Source organism: Harpia harpyja, chromosome 6 (assembly GCF_026419915.1).
Source record: "Harpia harpyja isolate bHarHar1 chromosome 6, bHarHar1 primary haplotype, whole genome shotgun sequence".
Lineage (NCBI taxonomy): Eukaryota > Metazoa > Chordata > Aves > Accipitriformes > Accipitridae > Harpia > Harpia harpyja.
The window spans coordinates 28,016,034-28,039,598 of record NC_068945.1 but is presented as its reverse complement, the minus strand read 5'-3'; the positions used below and the strand labels follow the sequence as shown (position 1 = coordinate 28,039,598).

The window sequence follows — 23,565 nt, the reverse complement described above, 5'->3', positions numbered from 1 at the left end:
TCCATTTTCTTTATGTTCTGCACCAGCGCCTGCTCGTCCAAGCGCTCCAAGCACTCACCTGCCCGGAGCGCTGGCTGGCCTCGCCACCGGGGCCAGATACCTGTCGCTGGGCTTCCTCCGCATCCGCCTTCTCGCCCCCCTCCATGCCCATCCCCTTTTTCCTCCTCAGGGTTCCCTTCGTGTCCCCCTCTTCCTTAAACCTCCCCATCCGACTTCCTCCCCGCAGCCTCCCAGCACTGCGAGCCAGGCAGGTCTCCTGCTGGCTCCAGGGTGAGGATTTTGGGGGCTGGGGTGCAATGCACTCTGTGGGGAGGGAGGGTGACCGTGACCGTGCCCTGCCAGCAGCATCCCGCTCCCTGCTCGCACAAAGCTGAATCTGAGGACCCTTTGTAGCTCTGGCTCCCTTGCTATCCACTCGAACGCGCCTGGGAATATGTAATCTTTACTGGTGTTTCATATCCAGCACTGGAGCTGTTTTAAAAACACATGCTGCTGCTTCCCTGCTGGCTAGGAAGGATTTCCTGCCATCGCTGAGCAGAGCTTAAAATCCATTTTGTTTGCTTTCCCTCCACCGCTCCTCTTTGCTCGGCTGGGCTGCGACGCCGAGGCCCTGGCGTGCCTGCGGAGGGGAGAGGGCACGGCACGGCTTGTGTCGGATGGGTGAGCGCGCTGTCGGAGCCAGGAGAAAGCGGCTGTCTGAATTATCTTCTTTACGAGTGGTTTAGGATAAAGCGATGGTAGGGGAAGATTAAATGTTGGTATTTCTTTCCCAAATGGATGGCGTGGGCGTGCGGGGCAGAGGGCGAAGCATCCCGCTGCTGCTCTCCGCACCAGTCGTGCCTGGGGTGGGAGAGCAGGAGAGCCGCCCTCCCGGAGGAGGCATTTCCACGAGCTGGAAGACTGCTGGTTTAATTTTTAGGAGAAAAGCAAGGAGGGAAAGGCACCCCGGCAGCCCGAAGGACCCTCCCGGGGGGGACGCCGGATTGCGAGGTGTTGACCCTCAGGGTAACGAGGGGCCCTTTACTTCCAGCCTAAGCATTTTGTAGGGGAAAAAAAAAAATTCTTCCCTTGGGGTCTCCCGGAGGAGCATGCCCTCGCTGGAGGCTCCCACCGGGCTGGTTTCAGCGAGCCCGAGCCTTGGCTGACCCCGTCCCCGGGGGTCCCGGGAGGGTGCTGGGGGTGTCCCCCCCCGCTCTTCCCCATCTCCGGTGCCCCTTACCCGCTCACCTCCCACCGCCCGGGCCCCTCGCACTTGCAGCCCGGGGAAGGAGGATGCCGAGGGTCGGGGAGGGAGGGTCCCCCTGAGCGGGGCGTGGCCGGGGCGTGGCCGGAGGGCGTGGCCGGGGGGCGGAGCGTGCGGCACCGCCCGGCAGATATAAGCGCGGCGCGCCGGGGCCCTGGCACCGGTGTTGTTACCGGTGCCGTCCTTCCTCACCGGCTTTGTCCGTCGGTCCGTTCCCCCCACCCCACCCGCTTTATTTTCTCGCCGTCCGCGGGCTCGGGCCCCCCACGCCGCTGCCACCCTGAAGTTTCTGGCGGTGCTGCTGGCGGCGGGCATGCTGGCTTTCCTGGGGGCCATCATCTGCATCATCGCCAGCGTCCACCCGGCCGGGACCGCCGCTCCCGCCGCTCCCCCCCCCCGCCGCCGCCGACAATGACTCGGCCGCCGCCGCGCTCCTGCCCGCCGCCGACAAGGGGCTGGGAGCTCTGCACGGCCCCGCCGAGGCTCTGGCCAGCGCCGGGCCTCGTTTACCGGGGGGGCCGCCGCCTCCGCCGCTCTTCAGCCGTTTCGTCTGCACGCCGTTAAGCGCCGAATGCCCTGTTACCGGCCCCGGTCCCGGTCCCGAAGAGCTGCTGGCGTTGCGGAGCGCGGCGGCCCAGCTGCGCCGTACGGCGCTGGAGCAGAACGAAAGGATCCGGATGGATCAGGAGACCATCCGGGAGCTCACCGGCAAGCTCAGCCGCTGTGAGGGGGGGCTGCGAACCGCCCCCCCCGCCGCCGGGCTCCGCGCTGCTCCGCGTCCCGGCACTATGGGTCACCCCCCCGCCGAGCCCCCCGCCGTCCGGGAGCTGGAAGAGGCTGTCCGTGCCCTCCAGAACCGCATCGACCGGATCGAGGTGCGAGGGATGGGCTGGGGGAGCGGGGAGGGATGCTCCCGGGGGAAAGATGCTCCCAGGGGTCCGGGGGTGCTCCCACACATGCCATGCCCCAGGCCTGCATCCTTCCCCCCCCCCCCCCCCCAAACAGCTCGTCCCCCTCGCGAGGCTTCGGGAAGGTTGTCCTTGCACCGCTCTTCCTCGAGGTCTCTGCCCAGGGGCAGGGGGCTCGCCCTCAGCCCCCCTCTCTTCCCTCCATGCAGGGTGGTCCCAAGGGGCTGGGGCTGTCCTCCTCCCCCCCCCCCCCGCCCCGGTCTGCACCCAGATAGGACACCTCGCTCACCCTGTAGCACCCACCAAGGCCTCCACCGGAGCTGGTTGTCAGCTCAGGGCCAAATCCTGCCCTTTAGCAGAAAGGTAAATCCCATCTGACGCCGTCGCGGTTGTGAATGGAACTTCTCACAAAGTAAAGTGCCGGTGCTACCTACTCGGAGCCCAGCACCTCTTCCCCGCACAGTTCCTAGGAGCTGTAGGGAGAAGGGGGCAGCTGGAGCCGCTCGCCGTGCCCATCACAGTGGCATCGGGCTGTTGGCACTTGGGATGCGGAGCCCTTGTTCCCACTCTGTAGCAGCCCGGCAGTGTGTGCCCGGCAGGCTCAGCCCTGGCCCGTCCGCGAGCCAGCAGCACCAAAGGTTCTACCACGATGCCTGCAATGGGACCCCTCACAGTGTGCACGTGTGTGTCGATTTATTTGGGTTGACGTGGGCTCAGCAGTCACACGGACCTCGGCAGGCTTTGCAGGGTACGGCCGGGGCAGTCGTTTGGGCACACGAGAGCTGCCAGAGGGGAGTTGTCTGGTTTCCCTGGGGGGTTTGCTCCAGATGCTCCATCTTTTCTGGGGGTTGTGTTGTCCCCTGAGGTCTGGTGGGGGCCAGAGCCACCTGCAAGGAGTCTCCTGCAAGTCCTCAATGTCCTCATCTTCCCGTTTCGTTCCCTGTTGCCCCTCTCCATTCCTCCCTGGAGCGTGCGTGGAGCTGGGGCAGGGGGGATCAGGCAGCACCCCATGGTGTCCCTCTCCCCAGCTTTGCCCTTCTGCCCCCCCTCTCTACAGCCATGTGGGTGCAGTAGCAGCAGGCCACGGGGGGAAAATTCAGAGCCACTGAGGTCACGGGCTGAGAAATGAGGCTGAGAGAGAGGGTTATGGTGATGGATGGAGATATGAACGGAGATAGAAAGACGGGGAAAGGCAAGTAAACACAGGCACACGCCAAGGGAAAGAGCTGGAGACTGGAGGAAGCACCTGTGAGCTGCCAGGGTAATGCATACACAAGCACAAAAACACACAGAAAGGCACGTGTGGGGAGTGAGGGATGGCTGAGCACAATGCCTGGAGCCCCATGCAGCCAAAGGGAGGACAGAGCCACCCCCAAAACCCCCTGCAGCCCCAAACAGACAGATTCCCACAGGTGGGATCCTACAAAAGAGCTAAGAAATGCATGTGCAGACAGCAGATGTGCTCACCCAGAGATAATGGGGAGGGGAAAAAATAAGCCCCTGCACACACAGATATGTGTGCACGAGGACCAGGTGATGCATGGTGGGACAGTGCCCGGCACATCAGTTTGAACCTCAGGGAGCATCAGGCCTTTAGCTGCTCTCTGGTCACACTCTCCCCGCTCCCTGAGGGGCTGTGTCACCCGTGAGCTGCCCTGGCCCCTCTCCTGGGGCTTCTGGCGATCGCAGGAGGTTTGGGGTGGAGGAGGGTGAAGCTCCCAAGGGCTGGAGGAGGCTCTCCCGTGCACCCGGGGAGCCTGAAGTGATGCTGGGTCAAGGCTCGTGTGCACACACACATACTGATGAGGAAGACAAGCGTCGGCAAAAATGTTCCCTTTTGTGCTGCCGGGGACCTGAGGGTCCCAAGGGTGCTCGGCAGGGGAGATGCGGCACCCCGCAGCTCGGCGAGCCCTGCAGGCTCAAGAAATAGGGCAGCATGTCACAGGGGGGCTGGATTTCGGCTGTCCTGGCTTCAGCCTGCCGTAACATGCTGCCCGGGGCCGGCCCGGTGACGGTCGAGCCGTGGGGTCGTACCTCGGCCGTGAAGGCGAGGGCTGCCCGTGCTCCCCTCCCCGGCTTGCCTTTGCCCCTCCGTGTATGAGCAGACACCCTGAAACTTGATGACAGGGTGCTTGCATCGCTCCATCCCACGCAGTTCCATCGGTCAGGCCTGGGAACCTTCCTGGGGTACCCCATGGCATGGGGGGCACCCCCGGCCCCAGCAGCTCTCCTAAAGGGAGGCAGCGATCACCCTGGAAGGTGATCTGGATGAGGACGGTCCCGGGATGACTGACAGCGTGCTGGAGGTTCTGCGAAATCTGGCGGGAGGGAATGAAGGAGAGAAAACCCTGGCGAAGCCCGGCGGGGGGCTTAGTCTCGGGAGAGGGATGACAGAAAATGCTGGGACACCCCCCCCCCCAGGAAGGCTGCATCCTAGGGCATCTCCCAACAGGCAGCAAGTTTGCTGGCAGGGATTACTGCTGGAGGCTCCGGAGCTGGGATTGCAGGGAGGGGGCTGGCAGAAGATCGCTGATCTAATCTGGATGCTCTCAGCCCCAGCTGTAAGGCATAACAAGATTTATCGATGCGCCGAAAAACCTATTAAGTCATTTGATTCTTAGTTGTGGCAGCATGGTGGCGAGGGGGGGGATGCAGGGAGGGCCCCCATGGGCTCGCTCTTTGCCCTTCATTGTTTTGATGGGGACAGGCAAGCACCAGCACGGTGTTCGCACGGGGACATCTTCCCTTACCTCCTCCAACCCCCCCCAAGGCATCGCTCGTCTTTTCCTCGTGCGCAGCAGCCTGGCTGAGTTTTTTTCTCCCGGTTTTGAGGGGTGTGTGTCCCCCCCTGCTCTCCACACGTACTCATGTCCGTATGCTCGGGTGCATCTTGGCACGCAGAGCTGGGGGGCCCAGATGCTGCTTTTCCACGCTTTTAATTACTGCTGTAAATGGAAACGGAGCGGTTTTGGAGGGGGGGGGAGGGAATCGCCTCAACCCCATGGGCTGTGCCGGGGTGCAGATGCCGCCCTTGTCCCCATCGTCCCTCGGAGGGGAGCCGAGCAGGTGGGGGGGGACAGCCTGACAGACCTGACCTCAGCAAGGCTGTAACAGCCTGTTTGCTCCTCAGCCAGCATGCAGCCGTGCCAGCCTGGCTGCTGGTAGGAGACCCTCGGGTATGGACATGGGAATGGAAGTGAGCTGGCTGCCTTCCATGTCCAGCAGAGCGGAGATGGAGACCCCCAAATCGTGACAGCCCCAAGCGAGGTTCGAGGGGGACGGGAGCAGCGGCGAGCTCTCCTCTTGTGAGGAGGAGGGAAAGGCTGATGCATCCCTGCTTGTCCTCTACCTCGGGTGGTCCCTCCTGGAGTTTAATGACCCCCGAGCTCCTGCCTGGTTCTGAAAAGGTGGCAGGGTCCCAAAAAAGCTGGCATGGTGGGTGTGCCTTCCCATGGCAGTGAGCATCCTGATGACGTGAGCCGATGCGGGGAGGATTCATGGGTCCGGGGAAGGGGATGGAGCCACTGTGTGTGCACACCCAGCTCAGCACCATGACCCCCGGGATGTGCCGGGACATCCTCCCGTCAGCATCATCCCGCAGTCCTGCCTGCCCCGGCTCAGCAGCTAAGGTGGGCATTCACATGCCGGCAGCCGACAGGGAGCAGCGGGGCCCAGATTTGCCGGTGCATTAGTAAATGAGGCTCTGATCTCCTTACATAAATCAAAGTGCATTTGCTGACCAAGGGCTACAACCCGAGCGAGCGCATGCCGATGTGGCCCCCATGGCCCCCCGCCTCCCCCTCCCCACCCCCCTGCCAGCCACTGACATTTAACATGATTAATATTACCTGGCATCTTTCAATCTTTTTTTTTTTTGCTGGCTCTGATGGCCAAAAAGCATCGAGCGAGCCTCCCCCGCACCCGCTGCCCACTCCCCTGCTGCCTGCGCAGCAGCAGATGGGAAGCCGGGTGCCTGCCGAACAGCCGGGGAGAAGGCGCTTCCCCCCCGCCTCTCCCCTCCCCAAAGGTCACTGGTAGATAACAGCTGCACAGCTAGCATTAATAATTTGGCAAATAATTTGATTTGGGAGAAAGATGCTCAAGCGGCAGCTCGGAGATGAGGAGGATGGTTAGGGGATGCAGCCCAACTTGGCATTGGAGGGACCACCCGGCACATCCCAGCTGCGGTGGGGTGGGATGGGGAGGTCTGGTCTCTTGTCCCGTCGTGGTCTGGTTGCGGGGATGGGGATGGTGTCTGCTGGGATGCTCCTGGGATGATGGGTGGCCCCCAAACTCTGCCGGGTGAGGGTACCGGCTCCATCCCTTGCCAGGAGGAAGATGGGGTCGGCGGTGGTTCAGCCGGCTGCGTGGGTCCGGCTGTCGGTGCCCCAGCTGCTGGGCTGGAGGGGCCGGGGAGAGCTGGAGAGAGGGATGGAGGGGGGAAAAAACCAGGAAAGGGGAAGGAATTGAGGAAAAGGGGAGAGACAGCATGTGTGTGCATGGAGGGGAGCATCAGGAGGAGACGGTCTGAAGCCAGAGAAATGAAAAACCTATAGGGAGAAAAGTTACAGAGGGAAGAAAATAGCAGCAGGGAGAAAAGCAGGAGGAAGGGGGAGGAAAAAAAAAAAAGCGCTCAGTCACTATTGAATAATGTAGGGCAGGCTATCGGGGGCTAGCGAGAGCGACAAAAGCTCCCAGCCTTTTCTTTTTTCGTCATTAACAGATGGAGCCGTGCATGAAAGCAGGGATGTAGGCTCCAAACCTGCAGCTCGAGCAATCAAAAGCGTGCGGCAGACAGGAGCGTGCCAGCCTCCGCCGCAGCCAGGCGGCCTGAAGGGATGAGAAAAGCTCTCGGAGCCCGCGGGATGCGGACGAAGAGGCGAAGGCGACCCCCATCCCACCTGCACTGCCCCCACCAACACAGCCGGCTCTGCTTGGATATGAGCGTGGGCAGCCCCGGGTGGGAATTATCCCTGCCAGGAGAATGAGAATTAACCTTTCCTTCCCTCCCGCCATCCCTCCCCTGCCTTTCAGCCAGCTGCACCAGTGGGTCCCCAAGACCAACCCTCCTCCCCCCGCAAAAAAATGGCTAAAGCCCCTTCCCCATCGGCTAAATCCCGCCCTGTTTTATGGAGACCAAAGGTAGGATGCCCTTTGCTGGCCGCTCTTCCCTTCCCAGAGAGGTTTTGCTCTCCATGAGAGCATCCCAGCACTGCCAGAGCAAGCCGGCAGTGAGAGCTGGTGTTTGGTCAAGGCTGGCAGATGTCCCCTGCACCACCTTTCTTTTCTTGCTTGGTCTTGGTTCTCTGCATTGGTTTTTCTTGCAAAACCTGTGGGTTTACCCCAGCAGACCCTGCTGGAGGCTCTTCCAGACACCAGGGCATTGCACCCTCCCTCTTATTTGCAGCCTGAGCATGTTGCTGCCCGGTGTGGGGCCATTTGTGCTCACACCAACACCATCTTCTTGCTCTCCCTCTCCCTGCTGTTCCCATCCACCAAGGCTGCATCCTGCCCGGCCAAACCCAACTTTCCTCCAGCCTTCCCCTTCCCTCTGTTGTTCATGATGGACAGCAAAGATCTGGGGGTGACATCGGCGGGCATCCCCCCCCCCTTCACCTTTGTGTGCATGATCATTAGGTCCTGTCCATCCTGAAAAAGTGGGATATAGGGAAGAAGAAAAAGCTGGAAGCCACAATCATAGATGAGTGTGGTGACCTCCTCCAGGCCAGCTCCAAGGCCGGGGGGGTCCTGTCCAGATCAGCAGGGATGGCATCACCCTGTGTCCCACCTTTTTTCTGGCAGGGGCCACCACGGCTGCTCCGGCACCTTCAGGAAGGTCTGGCAGTGTGGAAAAGGTGGTCACCATCTTTCCAAGCCCATGGCAGAGAGCGTAATGTCCCAAGTATGTGGAGAAGGGAGAGAGCTGCTATTTATGGAGAAACCCCAGGAGCATGGCAAAGGGCCACCTTCTCTCTTCCAGCCAGGATGGGATCTCCCAGTGAGGTGGGATCTGGGGTCTTTGCAGGGTGCAGTAGTGGCTGGGAGCATCCTTGCCAGGTGGTCGGTTTTGGATCAGCCAAGGGAAGAATTTTGGTGTGGGTTTTAACCCTGATGGGACAAGACGCGCTCGATATCCTCAAGTGATGGGTCACGTCTTGAGGACCGGAGGACCTACCGCTGGCCCCACTTCTCTGTGGCATCCCGATGGCCCGGGAGAGGCTGGCTAATGCTTATGGAGAGCTACCTGCCTGACCTGGCGTGAGTGCACGCACCCCCGCATGCCGTCTGAGCTGGGCTAAGAGGATTACAGCCCCGTTAACGTGCTGGCCATGGCAAAGCAGCCTCACGTGCGGTGGGGAAGGGGAGCTCCAAGCTCCTTCCCGTGTTGTCCCCTCCTCGTGGGAGGCTGCCTGTGGGACCAGAGCCAAGGGATGACCTGAGGGCCCGTGCATCCCACCCTTGCTCTGTCTCTGAAGCAGCAGAAAGTCATTAGGAGCAGTCAAGCTTCATTTCACAGTAACGAACTCAATGGGGGGTCTGAGAGGGGAGGTACAAAGTCAGCTGGAGGCTCTTGGGGAAGAGCCTGCTGCAGATGCGGGGTTGTGGTCCCAGCGCTCCCCGTGGTGGTGCAGACTGGGCATGTCCTTATTTAACCTTTAACAGTGACACCGCGCTGAATTTTCTCTTTTCTTCCTCCTTTCTTCCCCTGTTGCGGCTGCCACTGAGTACAGCAGGAGCTGCCAGCCCGCACCAACGGCTCGTCGCCCACCGCCCCAGCGCTCGCCCGCGATGCCCTCCACACCAAGATGGAGCAGCTGGAGGAGCAGCTCCTCTCCAAGATCCTGACCCTGCAGAAGGAGCGCCAGGCCGCCAGCACTGACCACAGCCAGCAGCAGCACGACATCGAGAAGGAGCTGAACTCCCTCCAGAACCGGGTGAAGGAGCTGGAGCATGGTGAGTCCTGCCCGACGGGGACGGAGGTGACACAGGGGGGGTCCCGGGACAAGCCACCCTCATCCCAACGATGGGTGCTGACCCTCCGCTCTCCTCCCCATCCTCGGCACGCAGGACCGCCAGGCTACAGCCCTCCTGATGCCTTCAAGGTGACCATCCCGGTGCAGAACAACTACATGTATGCCCGCATGAAGAAGAGTCTGCCGGAGCTCTACGCCTTCACCATCTGCATGTGGCTGAAGTCCAAGGCCCTGGCGGGGCTCGGCACCCCTTTCTCCTACTCCGTCCCAAGCCAAGCTAATGAGATCGTGCTGCTGGAGTGGGGCACCAACCCGCTGGAGCTGCTCATCAATGACAAGGTCAGCCCAGCGGCGGGGGGGGGACAGGAGGGAAGCCCCTGCCCTCATCTCCCCTGCTTCAACCCCCCGGGGAAATGATGCTCCTGGGGGTACCGGTGTGGGGGAGCTGGGAGGAAGGGGCCCAGGGTGGAGGGGGAATGCAGGAGGATGGGGAGGATGGCTCGCCGGGGAGGGGGTTGAGAGGGAGAAGCAGCGCATCGGGATGTCTAGAATTTGGGGTGCCGCCGCCGTGGGGGTGCAGCACTTGCTCTGCGAGGGGCTGGGGGGACACCGGGGTCCCCCAGCACTCCCACCGAGCACCAGGCTCTTGCTCCTCTCACGAAGGTTGCCCAGCTGCCGCTGAGCCTGAAGGACAAGGCCTGGCACCACGTCTGCGTGGCGTGGACCACCCGGGACGGCAAGTGGTCGGCGTACCAGGACGGCGAGCAGCGGGGGTGCCGGCGAGAACCTGGCGTCCTGGCATGCCATCAAGCCCCAGGGCATCGTCATCCTGGGCCAGGAGCAGGTACGTGCCAGCCTGGCACCAAAAACCACCGGTTCGCATCGCTCCGGCGCCAAGCCGAAACGGGGCGAGTGTGGCGTGGGCAGGAGCGCTCAGCGTGGCATGCTGGCAGCTTGGGCGAGGGGCTCTCCTGCCTGCTCATCTGACATCCGTGCGGCCGCATGTGTTCATTTTCTTCTCCTCTTCCCTCTCCCTACCCCTCTGTCCTCCATTTGCTCCCCCGCCTTGTCGTCTTGCATCTCCACCACGCATCCATCCCCTCCCCTCCTTGCCTTCGGGCATCTCGCTCCACTTCTCCCCAAACTTCTCCTTCTCCGTCTTGCCCTGTTTGCCCACTGGATGCGTGTTCCTTCTCCTGTCCCATCCCCTCTCCCGCTCTTTCCCAGGACACGCTGGGCGGCCGCTTTGATGCCACGCAGGCCTTTGTGGGGGAGCTGGCGCAGTTCAGCGTGTGGGACCACATGCTGGCGCCAGCGGAGATCCTGGGTTTGGCCAACTGCACCTCCCACCTCCAAGGCAACGTGATCCAGTGGGACGACCAGGCGGTGGAGGTCTTCGGGGGTGCCAGCAAGGGGGGCTTTGCCGCCTGCGAGGAAGGGAGGAAGGCATGAGCGACCCCTAGCCCCCTCCCCAGTGCCAAGGAGCCCGGTGGCAGCCCCGAAACAGGGAAGCCCCCTTCTCCCCTCCCAGACCGCCGAGCCTCGCCATCACGCCAGGGCCATGCTCAAACCCCCCGCACTGGCGTCCTGGGAGGGATGGGGGGGCCCCAGCAGCCTCCCTCTTGCTCCTGTGCCAGGGGCACGGCTTGTCCCACCCTCCCGGCACGTCTGCCCTCGGGTCTCGCCTTGCCCCACTTCTGTTTCGGGAGGACCTTGCCGTACCCGCAGGCATCTCCGGTACGGTGAGGGTCCCTGCCTTATCAGCCCCAACGGGCAGTGGGAAGGAGCCCTCCCTCCACCCCAAGCGTGGTCCAGCCTCGGTGGGATGCCAGCGTGTGGGCATCCCCTGAGCACATCCCCTTTCCTTAGTTATTTCCTCTTTCCTTAGTTATTTCTAGTGCTCCGCTATCTGGTTTTGTGAGCCCGTACTCCAAATGAACCCAAAGGCTCGGCTGGGAGCATCTTCCCCTCCGGCTCCATCCCCTCTTCTCCTGCCTCCCTGCAGGAAAAGCCCCGGGGAGGGCCGAAGGAGGATGGCGGAGGGTTGGCAGGGCAGCACATCCCCCTTCCCCTGCCTCCACTGCCTGTTCGAGCAGGGCTGCCCGAGGGGAGTCAGGCTTTTGAGGCAGAGGGAAGCAGAGCAGGCCCCCCACCCAAACTGGGGGGGGGTCGGTCGGCCGCTGAAGAAACAGGGGAGGAAGGGGCAAAGCATCTCCTCCAGCCCTGGCCGAGGGGGAAGGAGTACAGCACTGCCATTGAAGGGAGCGAAAGCAAGGAAAAAAAAAAAAGAGACAGAGGATGATGGTGGCTGCAGGAGTCCTGCCATCCATCCCCTGGCCTTTTGGGCGCTGGATTGGGTTGCTGCCCTTGCCTCCACCTGGGTCCCCTGCTTTGAGCTGCTCCTGGCCAGGGACAGGGCCACCGCTGGCCTTGGAACTGGGAGGGCGATGGGGTGGGCTGGTATTTTCCCTGTGGAGTGCCTGAGAATACGCTGTTTCCACGCTGCGTGGTCACCAACGTCTTGACACATCAGTGAGTGTGTGTGTGTGTGTGTGTGTGTGTTGCGGGGGGGGGGGGGGGTGTATTTTGGGGGTCTCATGGTTGCTCAATGCGGTGTCCAGCTTCCAGTGCTCCCCCCTACCCCAAGTCCCACTTTGTGATTTTGGCGACGGCTGCCCCCGTGCCCGGGGGGGGGTGTGTGTGTGAAGCGGGCAGGGGGGACAGCCCCACCACCCAGCATCACCCCCCCCCCCCCCCAGGGTCCCCACCGGTGGTGGGGCGGCTCAGCCCACCCAGGGGGGACATGGCAGGGATGGGGCGCAGCCCTTGTGCCAAGTGGGAAACGCCGTGACCTTCGTGCACCCCACCGAGCTGCCCCCCCCCCTTTCCTCGCTCGCTTTCTCTAATGCACGTTCGTGAAAGGGGCCCCTGACGCGCACACATGTTGGGACGTTTCTTTTGTAAAGCTGATCGTGAACAATAAACGTGACGTTTTCTGTTCGAGCCTCCCGTGGGGCGTGCGAGGTCGCTGAGGGGACCGGCCGGCCCAAACCGAGGTGTCCTTCCCCGGGATGCTCAGGGTGGCATCCCTGGAGGGAGACGGCCGGGCCTGCAGCTGCGATTACAGAAATATCATCACAAGGGTCTGGGTATCGTTGCCCCCGGGGCGGGGGGGGCGGTGTCACGGTTTGGGCATCCCTCATCTACCCCGTCGTGAAGCTCCATGGGGTACAGGTTGCTGCTAAGGGGTTGGGGGAAGCACCTCTCCATGGAGGAGGAACCCCCTGTGCCGACAATGGGGAAGCAGAAACCAGTGGGAAATCACAGCCTCCAGGTCAGACCGTGATGGCGAGGAGCTCACATCAGGTATAAATCTAATTAAGTACTAGTAATGAGCTCCTGACCTAGCTAGGCACAAGCCAGTTCACCCTCAACACAGCTCTTGGAACTGCCTGTTCTCGAGCAACCCCCGGCCAGGTCTGCACGATGCTTTTGCCCCTCAGTGGGTCCTGTCCCTCCTAGGAAAGACACACCCTCACCAATATTTGGGGAAAACAGAGCATAAAGCTGGAGGACCCAGTTTTCCCCAGGGCCCTGCCATCGCTGGCGTGCCGGTGGGGGTCTCCTGGCTGAGTCAGGATCGTCCCCCCCAGCTCCCGCTTCTCCTTCTGGAGGGTATTTAATACTGTAAAACAAAGCCTGGGGCTCTCACCTTCAGTCCTTCAGCACATCTCCTCAAAAGTTCAGAGTTTTTTGAAGAAAAAAATAACTTTGAGTACATCAGCTGGAGCATACACTTAAGGGCTTTGCTGAGCTGGAGGCTCACCCCCACATCACTAACAGGAGGGGCTCAACACGTGACCTCTGCTCCTGCACCCAAATAACAGCAGCATAATTAGGAAGGACAGCACTTTTTAGAGGAGGAAATGTCCAAAACCATTGCTAGGGGTCACAGACTTAGGAGGTGAAATGGGGGGGGAACTGGTCCAGGAGACCCTCCTATTAAAACTGCAGGAGCCCTGCGAGGGTGGCTTTTGGGGCTGCCAGCCAAGGCAGAAGACATGCGGGAGGATGAACAAGGATGGAAACAGCCTGGCCGCTGCTCTAGGCTATTGGCACAAAACCCGTCTCCTCCAGAGCCCGGAAACCCATCCCACGCCGAAATCTGTGTAACCCCCGCTCAGAAAAGCAGAAACAAAGGGGGCACCGGGGCACGCTCGGGCAGGGACGTCGGTGCTGCCCTCCGCCTCCTCGCCAGACAATGCCGGTGCGATCCCGACTCCAGCCGTGTCCCCGGGACGTGTGGATCTGTCACTCCTGGGATGGGAGAAAGGGGGGAGCCCGGCGGCACAGCTTCTGCAGGGCGACCTCCTCTCCCCGCAGAGGTTCACAGCCAGCTGGACAGACCAGGGGGGGATGCGGGAAAACTTGATATAATTTATCCAGACATTTTAAAAGCTTACAGCAAACGCCTCTGTATAAGGCTCTTCAGGAACTGAAGGCATTACGGAGAGATTGGAAACTCATTGGGAGACAGAAAATCAAGAGTAGGAATAAATATTTGATTTCCATCCTGCCCTGGCTCTCTGCAGGAAGTGGCGGCTGCTTCTCACCCATCTAGGGAGGAGGAAAGCAAGACGGGACCATTTATTTTTGGTAAGCTGAGCCTTTCAAGAGCTGCAAACCTGCAACAGGGCTTAAAAGGTGGAGGAGACAACAACTCAATGGCGTTGCTGGCTGGAAGGAGTAATTACAATGACTTACACATATTGCTTGCTTCTAAATTAACCAGGAGCACTCAGGAGAAGCCCTGCATCTCTCTGAGGGCAGCTGGTTGGAAAACACGTCACATGCAGAAGAGACGCAGAACAACAGTCACCCTTGGGGGGGGGGGGTTAAAGAAGGAAAATTTTAATGGTGCGAAGAAGGGGTAGGTGTGCTCAGCTGGGATGCTGCGTTGTGTCCGAATACCTGAGATGCGGAGGGGCAGGGGGGAAGAGGGAAGGAAATGGAGGAAACCCAAGAGGCAGGGACACCGTCGGGCTATGGCAGTTCGGCAGGGACTGGCACAAGAGGAGATGGCAGGGGAGGCAGGTGGATGGGATGGATACCCCCCCACATGGTCTCCTCTATCTCCCCGCCAAGGGGCAATTAACATGCTTCAAGGGGAAGAAAGGGCCTGCCATTTCCCTTCCTAATCCGCAGGACTCGCTGCTGCAAGGCTTTCCGCGGGCCAAGGGCTTAGCCAGACTCAACCCACTCCTCTGCCCCTGCAAAGGGCTTTGTCCTGCAGCAAAGACCAGGTCAAACATGGCAACGGGAAACCTTCAGGCCTGATGGCTATTAATTATCGGGTTTGAAAAGAAAAACGCTGCAATTCCTGAACCCCTCCAGCCCCTGCCTGGCTTTCCGGAGGGCACCACCCACCGTGCAGGCTCTGCCTCCCTGGGAACAGGGGCAGCCCTGGGACCCCCACCTCGGGGTGGGCTTCAGGGAGCTCCTGTGCTCCCCGACACCTGCAGCCTCAGCTTTGGGCTCACGGGACACGGCTCCCTGCGGCGTGTCAACCTCCCGGTCCCTTCAAACCAGGTCAACCCAGGCCATGCTTTGTCCCCCGGAGGTGACACTTCCGAAGCCCCCATTACCCGAGCTGCCCTAGCAATGGGGGGGCTGCCTTTAATTGCCTTCCTGCGCCTCTCCGTCCTGCCGCGAGCCTCCTCCGCTCCCTCCCCAGGAAGGCTCATTAAGACTCGTGCAGCACTTGCACGGGGAACGCGCCGTGCTTCCAGAGCATCTGGCACGGGAATGGCCCCCGCACGGCTGCTAGTGCTGCAGCAGCAGCAGTTACTAGAGGTAGTAGCTATGGGAGCACACGTGGAGCATCGCCTTGACCAGCAGACCAGGGGATCCGGCTGTCCCAAAGCAGGTTGCGCTCTCCTCTGGAGCAGAGGGCCGGGCTGCTTTTGGCTGCTGCCCGTTCCCCACACACCAGCATCCCCGTCTCTGCCTTCCCTCAGCTCAACGCAACATGGTGGGGCTCTGATCCCAATGAAACGTGGCTTCAGCTTCTCCACGGGGCCTCCTAAGGGCTCCTCCTGCCTCCAGAGAGCTTACCCACCCTGGGGCAGCTATGGGATGGACTTCAGCGTGCCCCAAGTCCCCAGCCTGGGCTCTCTGGTACTACCCAAGGCAGTGTGGAGCAGTGCCTAGCCCCTGGGCTGTGGCTGACAGCAATCTCGAGCCCCCCTGCTTTATCGCAGAGAGGAGAGGGGGCACAGCAGGGTCTGTGCCCACGGGGACGATGGGGAAGTCCCAAAACCTGGCCAGAAGCCAAGAAAAGTCTGTGGGTGCCCTCCACCTGATGAAGAGCCAGCCTGCTGTCCGGTCTCCTCCTACCATCAACAATGGAGATGGCTAAAAGCAAGCATGGGGCAGTATGTATATTATATATCTCCATATTTTGCAGTCAGCGGTTACATTTCTGTTTCTTAGCTAAGCAGTACAACACAATCTAACATCAGGTGGCAAACGGCACTTCTTTGTTTTAACGCATTTCACCACGGCTGCCAAAGGCAAAAGGCTGAAACGGTTTCCATCTGTGATCAGTGGCAGATAAGAAAGGACCAGCCAGAGTACAACAACGATTACAGCTCCTTACAGATCCAGAGGGGCGAATCAGACCCTTGCTCTGGACTCGTCTTCACCTACAGACAGGCACCTTGTCACTCAATATGGAAACTAAAGACCAGGTGATGTGAAGCCAGCCGTGTATCTGCCTTTTGCACTGCACTAGCAGCTAAGGGACTGGTACATGTTTGCTGTGTTGGCCCAACAAGGCTTTGACCAACTTGCGGTGCTGTAGAGAGGCAGCCCGTGGAAACCCTGCACTTGAGGGTCCAGAAAAGAACTGCCCATATTTTGCTAAGCCATAGTGGACGGGGACAGGCGAGCGGGATGCTCTGCTTCCTCAGGAGGTATCTCTACCTTGCAGCCCCGCTGCATCACCCACCACAATCACAAAAACCACGGCATTCCTATCTTTGGGCCCTCTGCAGTTGGGGGTTTGGCCATTTTTCCTTAGCTTTTCACCTAGGAGCTGCTGATGAATAATCCTTACAACCAGTCCCAGCACTTCCTGAGGGAAACACTCTCTGGGGACACATTGATCAAAACCAAAGTACATTTAATTGAACCCAGAATCACATACACATGCGCGCTCCCTCCCGCCTCCACACACACACGAACAGAGGCATACGCACACAAACACACCAGCTCGCGCCGACTTGCTGCTTAGTAGCAAAAGTGGGTGAACTACATAGGGATTAAAGCATTAAAAAAACCACAGCAAGAATACGATGCTTGAAAGCGCTGTGTCCCCAGAGAGATTAGAGTAGCTGCCTGGAGATAAAGTAATGATGATGGAAAGATCTTCTTCCTCACAGAGATTCTATTCCTAATTATCTCCTCTGCAAAAAAAAAAAAAAAAAAGATGATCTCCCAGCTTTTATCTGTCTCTTGACAGATTTTAGCTCTGCGCCTGCCCTGTTGCAAGAGGCTGATGCTTGCTGAAAGGAGAAGAAATCAGCGCAGGAGGTAGGAGCCGTAGGAGAACGAGGGGACAGGAGGCAGTGCTTCATTTCTGTCACCACCGGCAGCAAAGGCAAAGGGAAAGATGAATGATCACTGCAGCGTTGTCTTTCTGAGCCGAGAGCCGGCTCTGCTGCCTCCACCGCTGCTTTGTCAGCCAAACGACAACCAGGAGGTCTGATTGACTGTTACACCAGCAAAAGAGACAACAAGATGTCTTCCCTATGGTTATAGGGCAGAGGGGGGTGCTTGGAAATTATGGTGAGGGAAGAGGACTTCTTCACGAGCTGGCAGGGGCAGGAGAGTGCCCAGCTTGTTCCTCCCCCACTCTTTTCCTTCTCAGAGAGCTAGAAAGCAATTATTCTTTCAGCAGACAGCCAGCAATGAGGACGTTTCAGACATACACCAGCCAAAAGACCGCATGAAAGATCAGGCCCACGAGCCACCCTGCAAGAAAAGCGAAGGGCCCCAATGGAAACCCAGGCATCATGCGCAGCAACTAGGGCTTTGCTCAGGAGAAGTCTTTCCCCTCGGTATTATCCTGGAGCTTGCTGCTTCTCCACCTGTATTAATTTCAGACGAATACAATCGTAGACCCCCAGGAAACTGTTTAAGCCCTGGTTTAAAGGCAATCAGTGTTTGGCTAGCAGGATGCAGAGACAACACAGGTTTCCCAGAGAGCCGAGAGTCAAGGAAAACCTCAAAGCAAACAGACATTACAAATATAAAGGCCATGGAAGGTGGGAGGGGGTCATTGAGCTCAGTGGGGATGGGGAGCTAGCGTTATAGGAGCTGTTTGCAAACTCACGACCCATCCTCACAGACTTTCTCCTTCTTTCCAGTTGCACCAACATGCAAACATGAGCGGTTGCCTCTCCCATACAATGAAAACAGATCTAAAAAAAAAAAAACCTGAATTGCCCCAAACCGCTTCAATATTTATCCTCGCTGTTTAACCCAAAAGGTAGAACGAGGCCCCAAAAGGGTTTTAAGCCAGAAAAATACCGAGTCTCCAGATACAAAGCGGTTCGGCTGCAGCTCAGAGCCCGTCCCTGCAGCCTGCCCAGCCGAAACCCACCCCGCCACCGTCAGATGGAAAGGGCAGGAAGGCCGGGATCCTCCTGGAACCCCCTTTTCCAAGCCCAGGCCGGCGGGAGGGACACCCTTCCCTCCCAGCAGCTCCCGACCCAGCCCTGAGGGCGTCCCACCGAGGGGAAGGGCACAGGCCCGGGCCTGGCTCTCACGGGGGCACAGCTGCGGCTCCTACGGGCCTTTCCCGCTCGCCACGGCGGGGTTGTTTAACGAGGGACCCCCCCCCAACCCCGGCGATCCCCTTCTCCTGTCAGGGACACCGGGCCCGGGTTGGCGGCGGGGGAGGTCGGCGAAGAACAGGCACCCCACGGCCACCCTAACCTCCACCGCCCGCCTAAGCCCCCTGGAGGTAGCCGACAAGGCAGTCCACCAATCAGAAGCGCCGGGCTGCGCTCTCACATCCAATGGACGGTGAGGTGGGTGGGACTTCCTGAGCCGGTTGCTATGACAAGCACGGCTCTTCCTTAGCAACCGGCGCTGGGGCGGCGGTGCGGGCCGCGGCAGCGGCGCAGGTGAGGCGGCGGCGGCGCCGCCGCCGCCGGAGCCCCCTTGTCCCTTTCCCCTTGCTCCGCTCAGGGCCGTCTTCCCGAGCCTGCTTGCCCTTCCTTTCCTTCCCTCCCTGGCGGCGGGCCGGCCTGAGGGGGCCGCTTCGGGCGTGCGGCCCGCTCGGACCGTTTTCCACCACCGCCGGTGCCCGGTGGTTCCGATCTCTGTTCCCCCACCCTACCTCCGGTCGCCGCCGGGGTTGTGGTGTGTCTTTCCGGACTCACGGCTGGCGGGCTGCTCCCAGACTGTCTCCCTGCCCTGTCTTTTTAACCAACGCAGCCGTCCGTCGGTGGCTTCTCCCCGGGGAAACGGCCGCCGGCCCGTGGGGCAGCCCCCGGTGGCCTGCCTTGGTCCCACGGTCCCTTGTGCGAGAGCCGGTAGTCTGTCAGAGTTAGTGCTTTAGCCAGCAACTCTACGTGCTTGGCATAAACACTTGGTCCGTGTTGCCTGACGCCGTGTTTGTTTTGTTTTCCCTTTAATATGGGATCACCCTTGCTTCCCCTGGGTAGGAGAGGAAGGTGCTTTGTTCTGGATAAGAGAAGCAGGGGGAAGACCACGGTGAAACGTTCTGAATCTGCCAGTCAGACAGTGCTGTGCCTCTGCATTGCCCAGCTAGAGGCTGGTTGGTCATTAGGCCCAGAGGTACGGTCCGGCGTTTTCCCATACGGTCCTCACCAGCTGACAAATACTTGGGGACATGAGGAGCAAGTGCACAAACCAGACCAAGATGTTCCTGTTAAATATTTCTGTCCAGACATGGATGCTGTTTCTGTTCCTAAAATACTCGTACCCTTCGCTTGTCATGCGCAGTTTGAAACCCTCACAGATAATACTGTTCTGGGAAAATCCTTTCAGAATTAATCGATAGACATAAGGGCTGATGTATTGTTCTCCCCTCCCTTGTCGGAAGCTGTACCCTGACTCGGCTCTTCCCTCAAGCTCGACTGGTGCTTCTGGGAAAGGCTCTGGAAGCGTTTATGGAAGACGATACATTTTTAAAATTTGTTTGCATTAATGGTCTGTAAGATAACTCTCTAAGTGCGTGGCATGTGAAGATGGTACTGAGAAGCAGTAAGTAACTGGCATGGGATGATTTTCTCGTAATAGTTTTATTTGCCTTCCATTTTAATTCAAAGCTTTCTTTCTCTTTCCTGTATTTGTTGTTGTTTAAACAGTGTCCTCTGGGCCGAGAAGTTTCCCTTCCTGCTGAAGCTGCTCTGCCTGTGTTCACAGAGCCGTGTTCCTCTCAGCTGCCTGAGCTGTCTGCACTGCAGCACCTTGCTGAGCTCTGGGCAGCCCCTCTGCCCCTTCCTGGGGTCACTGTGGAAGGGCCATGGCAGACACCGGGGAGGGGAAAAAGGAGGAGGCTGATTATAAAAGACTTCACAGCTTTCCACTGATTAGGGTAAGAAAAGGCATGGATTATGCATGTTACAGATACGAAATTCTACCTTCATTCTTACCAACCTTCCACGTTAGAATTTGTCCCACTGAGTAGTTGCTCTGAGAACGTGTGTACTGATGGTCCCGTGGAAGGATCCCAGTCATCGCTGCTGCTTTCTCCCTGTCCTTGGCCTCTGTCATGTATTAGCACTGTTGTTCCCCACATCAGCCAGGGGAAGACTGGGGCAAAGCAGTCTGTCTAATAGACTGAACGTGCTGCTTTGGAGCCCTCTCCTGTGTTCTGGATGCAGCTTGCTTTTTTTCCTAGAGGAGCTGGTATTAAAGATCTTGCTAGCCAGCCTGATAGCAGAAGAGGAAGAAAAGGCTGTGTAATTTAGACTTCTTTGTTATACTTATAGCAGTAATTAAGGACTGTGGGTGGAGCAGTAGTAACATGCTTTCCCTTCATTTTATAACAGAAAAACTGACAAGTGTATTTATCTCCTCCTTTAAGCTGTGCTTACTTAGTGCTAGTCTTAGTGTTAGGTAGAGAAGCACTCTGCATTGGCTGGGACAAAGGAATGAAGGGGTCAGTTGTAATGCAGTAAGCCATTTTCATATTTACTGTTCTCTGAAACAGTGGAAATGCTTGGCGTACGGACAAGCCCCTGTTGCTGGTGTTGCTTCCCACCTTGAAGCAAGCATTAACGGGGACTAGCTGCCTTTTGCCCACACCCAGCAGCCTAGGTCCCTGCTATAGCCTGCGCAAAAGGGCTACTTACTGTTGTCTTGTGCCTAGCTCTTATTTTTCTGCTTAGTTCTTCTTGTTTGTTTGCTCTTTCCAGCACACAGACATGCCGGAGGAGATGCGTGTAGAGGCCATGGAGCTGTGTGTCACAGCATGTGAGAAATACGCCACCAACAACGAGGTACTAGACAAATCCCAAAATGGGCAGCCTTCAGTTGCTGGGGCTCAGGGTACCTGCAGGAGCAGGGCTAAGGGTGCAGGACAGTGTGGTGTCAGATCCTGACATCCTATTACTCTCTTTCTGCACTGAGCAAGGGTAGAAGAAGGCAAAGAGCTTGGCTGGATCTCCGATTCGGTTCCCTTTGTCAGCAAGATCCATAATAGCACTTTGCTTTCCTGCAGGAAGCAGAGATTAGTAGCGATGCTGCCTCCCAAACCTTACCTCCTTCCTGATCCTGCCTTGCCTGTGGCATGCTTCCACTCTGCTCATAAAATGCCCTGTGTCCTGAGGGCTTGGTTCAGAACTGTGTGGAGACAGGCCCTTCCTGTCTGTTCTTCAGCGTTGAGCAAGGCCATCCCCATCGAGGTGGGGAAGAGACTTTTGTTTTGGGGATGAGTACATGAAAGTCTTTGAACCTTTAGGTACAGTCTGTTAAGTCTTCCTTTTTGGCTTTCAGCCTTCTGAATGAAATTACGAGACTGTGTAAATGGGCGGTGATGCAGAAGTTACGGTCTTTGGAAAGGTTGCCTTTTCCTTTGAGAACGAATAATAAAGGAAAATGCACCTTGCTCCATGGGCAGGGCACAGACTGCTTGTTGCCAGAGCAGTTTTGTGTTGGAGCAAGGTAAAGCTACAAAGCCAGAGATTCCTTCTGTCCCATCCTGCCTGAGACACCACATGTCACTTCAAAATCTTCCTCTCTCCTTTTTTTAGATCAAGCAGTGTGTGATCTGAGAGGAGCGAGCCTTTTAAAAGTCAGCCTAGTTTCAGTGGTTTGGTAATTAGCTGGAGGAAAAAGAAAGAAATGGACTCCTGTAAAAACAGCTGCAGCTTAGTGACCTGAATCTCCTCTCATGCTCACTGCACCCAGCGTAACTCTATCAGCATCTAAACCAGAACTCTTGCTTCAGACTGTGTGAGTGAGAGAAGTGATTGCTAGATGCAGTTCTTTAATTTCTCCTAGCTGCTGTGTCAGAGGCTGCTGAAAACAGATACCTGTTTTACCCTTGGGTGTAGCTCTGGGGAGCTCCCAGTTCCTGCAGTGCAGCTGCTATACCTGTTGCCCATTGCTTGAGTAGTCTGTTAAAGGGAGAAGATGACTAGGGGGATGTTTGCATAAAAAACTCACTGCTTGCTCTGTCTCACCCTACACTTTCCTCCTTAACATTCTCCAGAGCGCTGCCAAGATGATCAAAGAGATGATGGACAAGAAATTTGGGTCCTCCTGGCATGTGGTGATTGGGGAAGGTTTTGGCTTTGAGATCACTCACGAGGTGAAGAATCTGCTGTACATGTTCTTTGGTGGCAGCCTGGCCGTGTGTGTCTGGAAGTGCTCCTGACATCTGGCTGGGTCCCAGACTCGCTCCATACAAGAGATTTCTTCCTTCTCTTGACAGGTTTTGTACAATCTGGAGGTGGGGCTTTATTTTTAATAGTTAAACGTCAAGATTTTTTTTTCATACTGACGTAACAGTTCCGTGGGATACATATACTTGGTGCGTGTGTGTGTATAAACTTGCTAAGCTGTCCTGTCCTTGCTCGTGGGATTTCTCATCTGTCTGTGGCTCTTTCCTTGGTGTTTGAGCTGAAGCAGGAAGGAGGTGGGGAATAGGTAATCTCACGACACACTGCAGAGCCATACAGCAGTGCTAGGAGGGGGAAGCAAAAGAGAAAAGGTGCTATCTAGCCCTACGGGTTTTTTTAGCTCCCATTTGTTCCACATCGTGTCCTCTCTTCTCTCCCATCCCCACTACCATGTGGTATGGCTCTGACCAGCACCTGTCTCTCCTCTCTCCGAATGCTGAGAATACCTTCTTCCCCTTTCTAAGATGTCCAAACAGAACTGGCAGTGCCAATGGTCTCCCTTTGGGCTGCCTGTGGAGGTGTTAGCCATGGGAAAGCAGACTCGGCTTGCCCTTCCCCTCTTCTTTTGGGAGGGCACAACAGCTGAGCTGTCTGGGTGTAGGAGGTTGCTATGCAAACTGCCCCCTCCTTTCTCACCCACTGCACGCTGAGATAGCATGAAAACACAGGCGGCTGACGACGCCTGCAGAGTGGGTGAGAACTCTTCATAAGGCTCAAATGCCTCCCTGTCAGTTCTTGGGGGTGTTGCAAGTGCTGTGTACTTTCAGCATCTTGTTTGGAGGCTGGTAGAGGAAGGAGGCTCCATGTGAGATATCACTTGGTCATCGGAAACCTAATGTCTTTTTGGACTTGCGTTCTTTTAGCCCATTTCATTTTTTTTAAAGCTGTCAATGTTGAAGGATGGAATGAACGTAATTGTATGTTACGTATATGGCTTATTTATATAAATCTGGGGAACTGTTTTTACAATAAAAATTTAGTAAAATGTTCTTTTCTGTGTATGTTCTAAAATGAAAATCCCAAAGTGGAGGGCAAGAAGGAAAGGTAGTTCAGGAAACATGGAAGTAAGCAAGCAATGATGTAGCTTAGGTGGAGGACAGTGACAAGTCTCCATCCCGCATATTTCCTGGGTGACTTGTCGGTACCAGAGACACGCTGTCACCCCTCCCGTTCAATTCCTTTCACCAGTGCAAGCCGTGGTGCTGAGGAAGGTTACCAGGCCCCCAGAGCTGTCTAAGCAGTAGCAGCAAGGGAGTGTACCTGTGTCCTCTGCCCAGCCAGCATGCCTCTGCTCTGACCTTCGGGGTCTTGTATTTGTGGCTTCCTTGATGTTCAGACTTCCTTCTCGGAATGTTGCTAGCAGTACCATTGGCACCTCGTCTTTTATGAGAGGCCACACTCTAGCCCATAGTTCAGTTCCGAAGGACCTTTCTGCATTAGTGCCTGTGTTGGATCAAACTGGTGGAGGGTCTTCCAATTCCTTTTGTTCCTTCTGTGAA

General features: G+C 57.7%; 2 protein-coding genes and 1 long non-coding RNA gene across 3 annotated transcripts; all 3 read left to right on the top strand.

Annotated features, from left to right (window-relative positions):
• Positions 1–1,448: 1,448 nt before the first annotated feature.
• NPTXR (neuronal pentraxin receptor) lies at positions 1,449–12,128 on the top strand. The gene is given in 7 exon segments (XM_052789397.1): positions 1,449–1,640; positions 1,642–2,118; positions 8,883–9,105; positions 9,220–9,464; positions 9,789–9,896; positions 9,898–9,969; positions 10,353–12,128. Coding segments are annotated over 7 exon segments (1,434 nt in total). The 5' UTR covers positions 1,449–1,556; the 3' UTR covers positions 10,578–12,128.
• Positions 5,322–7,224, top strand: LOC128142821 (uncharacterized). Its single transcript, XR_008235517.1, has 2 exons — positions 5,322–6,356; positions 6,875–7,224. It is a non-coding gene; the product is annotated as an uncharacterized LOC128142821 (long non-coding RNA).
• A 6,104-nt stretch (positions 12,129–18,232) lies between the features above and the next one.
• Positions 18,233–23,055, top strand: DNAL4 (dynein axonemal light chain 4). The gene is made up of 4 exons (XM_052790230.1): positions 18,233–18,316; positions 19,526–19,755; positions 20,579–20,662; positions 21,877–23,055. The coding sequence occupies exons 2-4, from the start codon at positions 19,684–19,686 to the stop codon at positions 22,039–22,041; spliced, it is 321 nt and encodes a 106-aa protein (XP_052646190.1). The 5' UTR covers positions 18,233–18,316; positions 19,526–19,683; the 3' UTR covers positions 22,042–23,055.
• Positions 23,056–23,565: the final 510 nt, after the last annotated feature.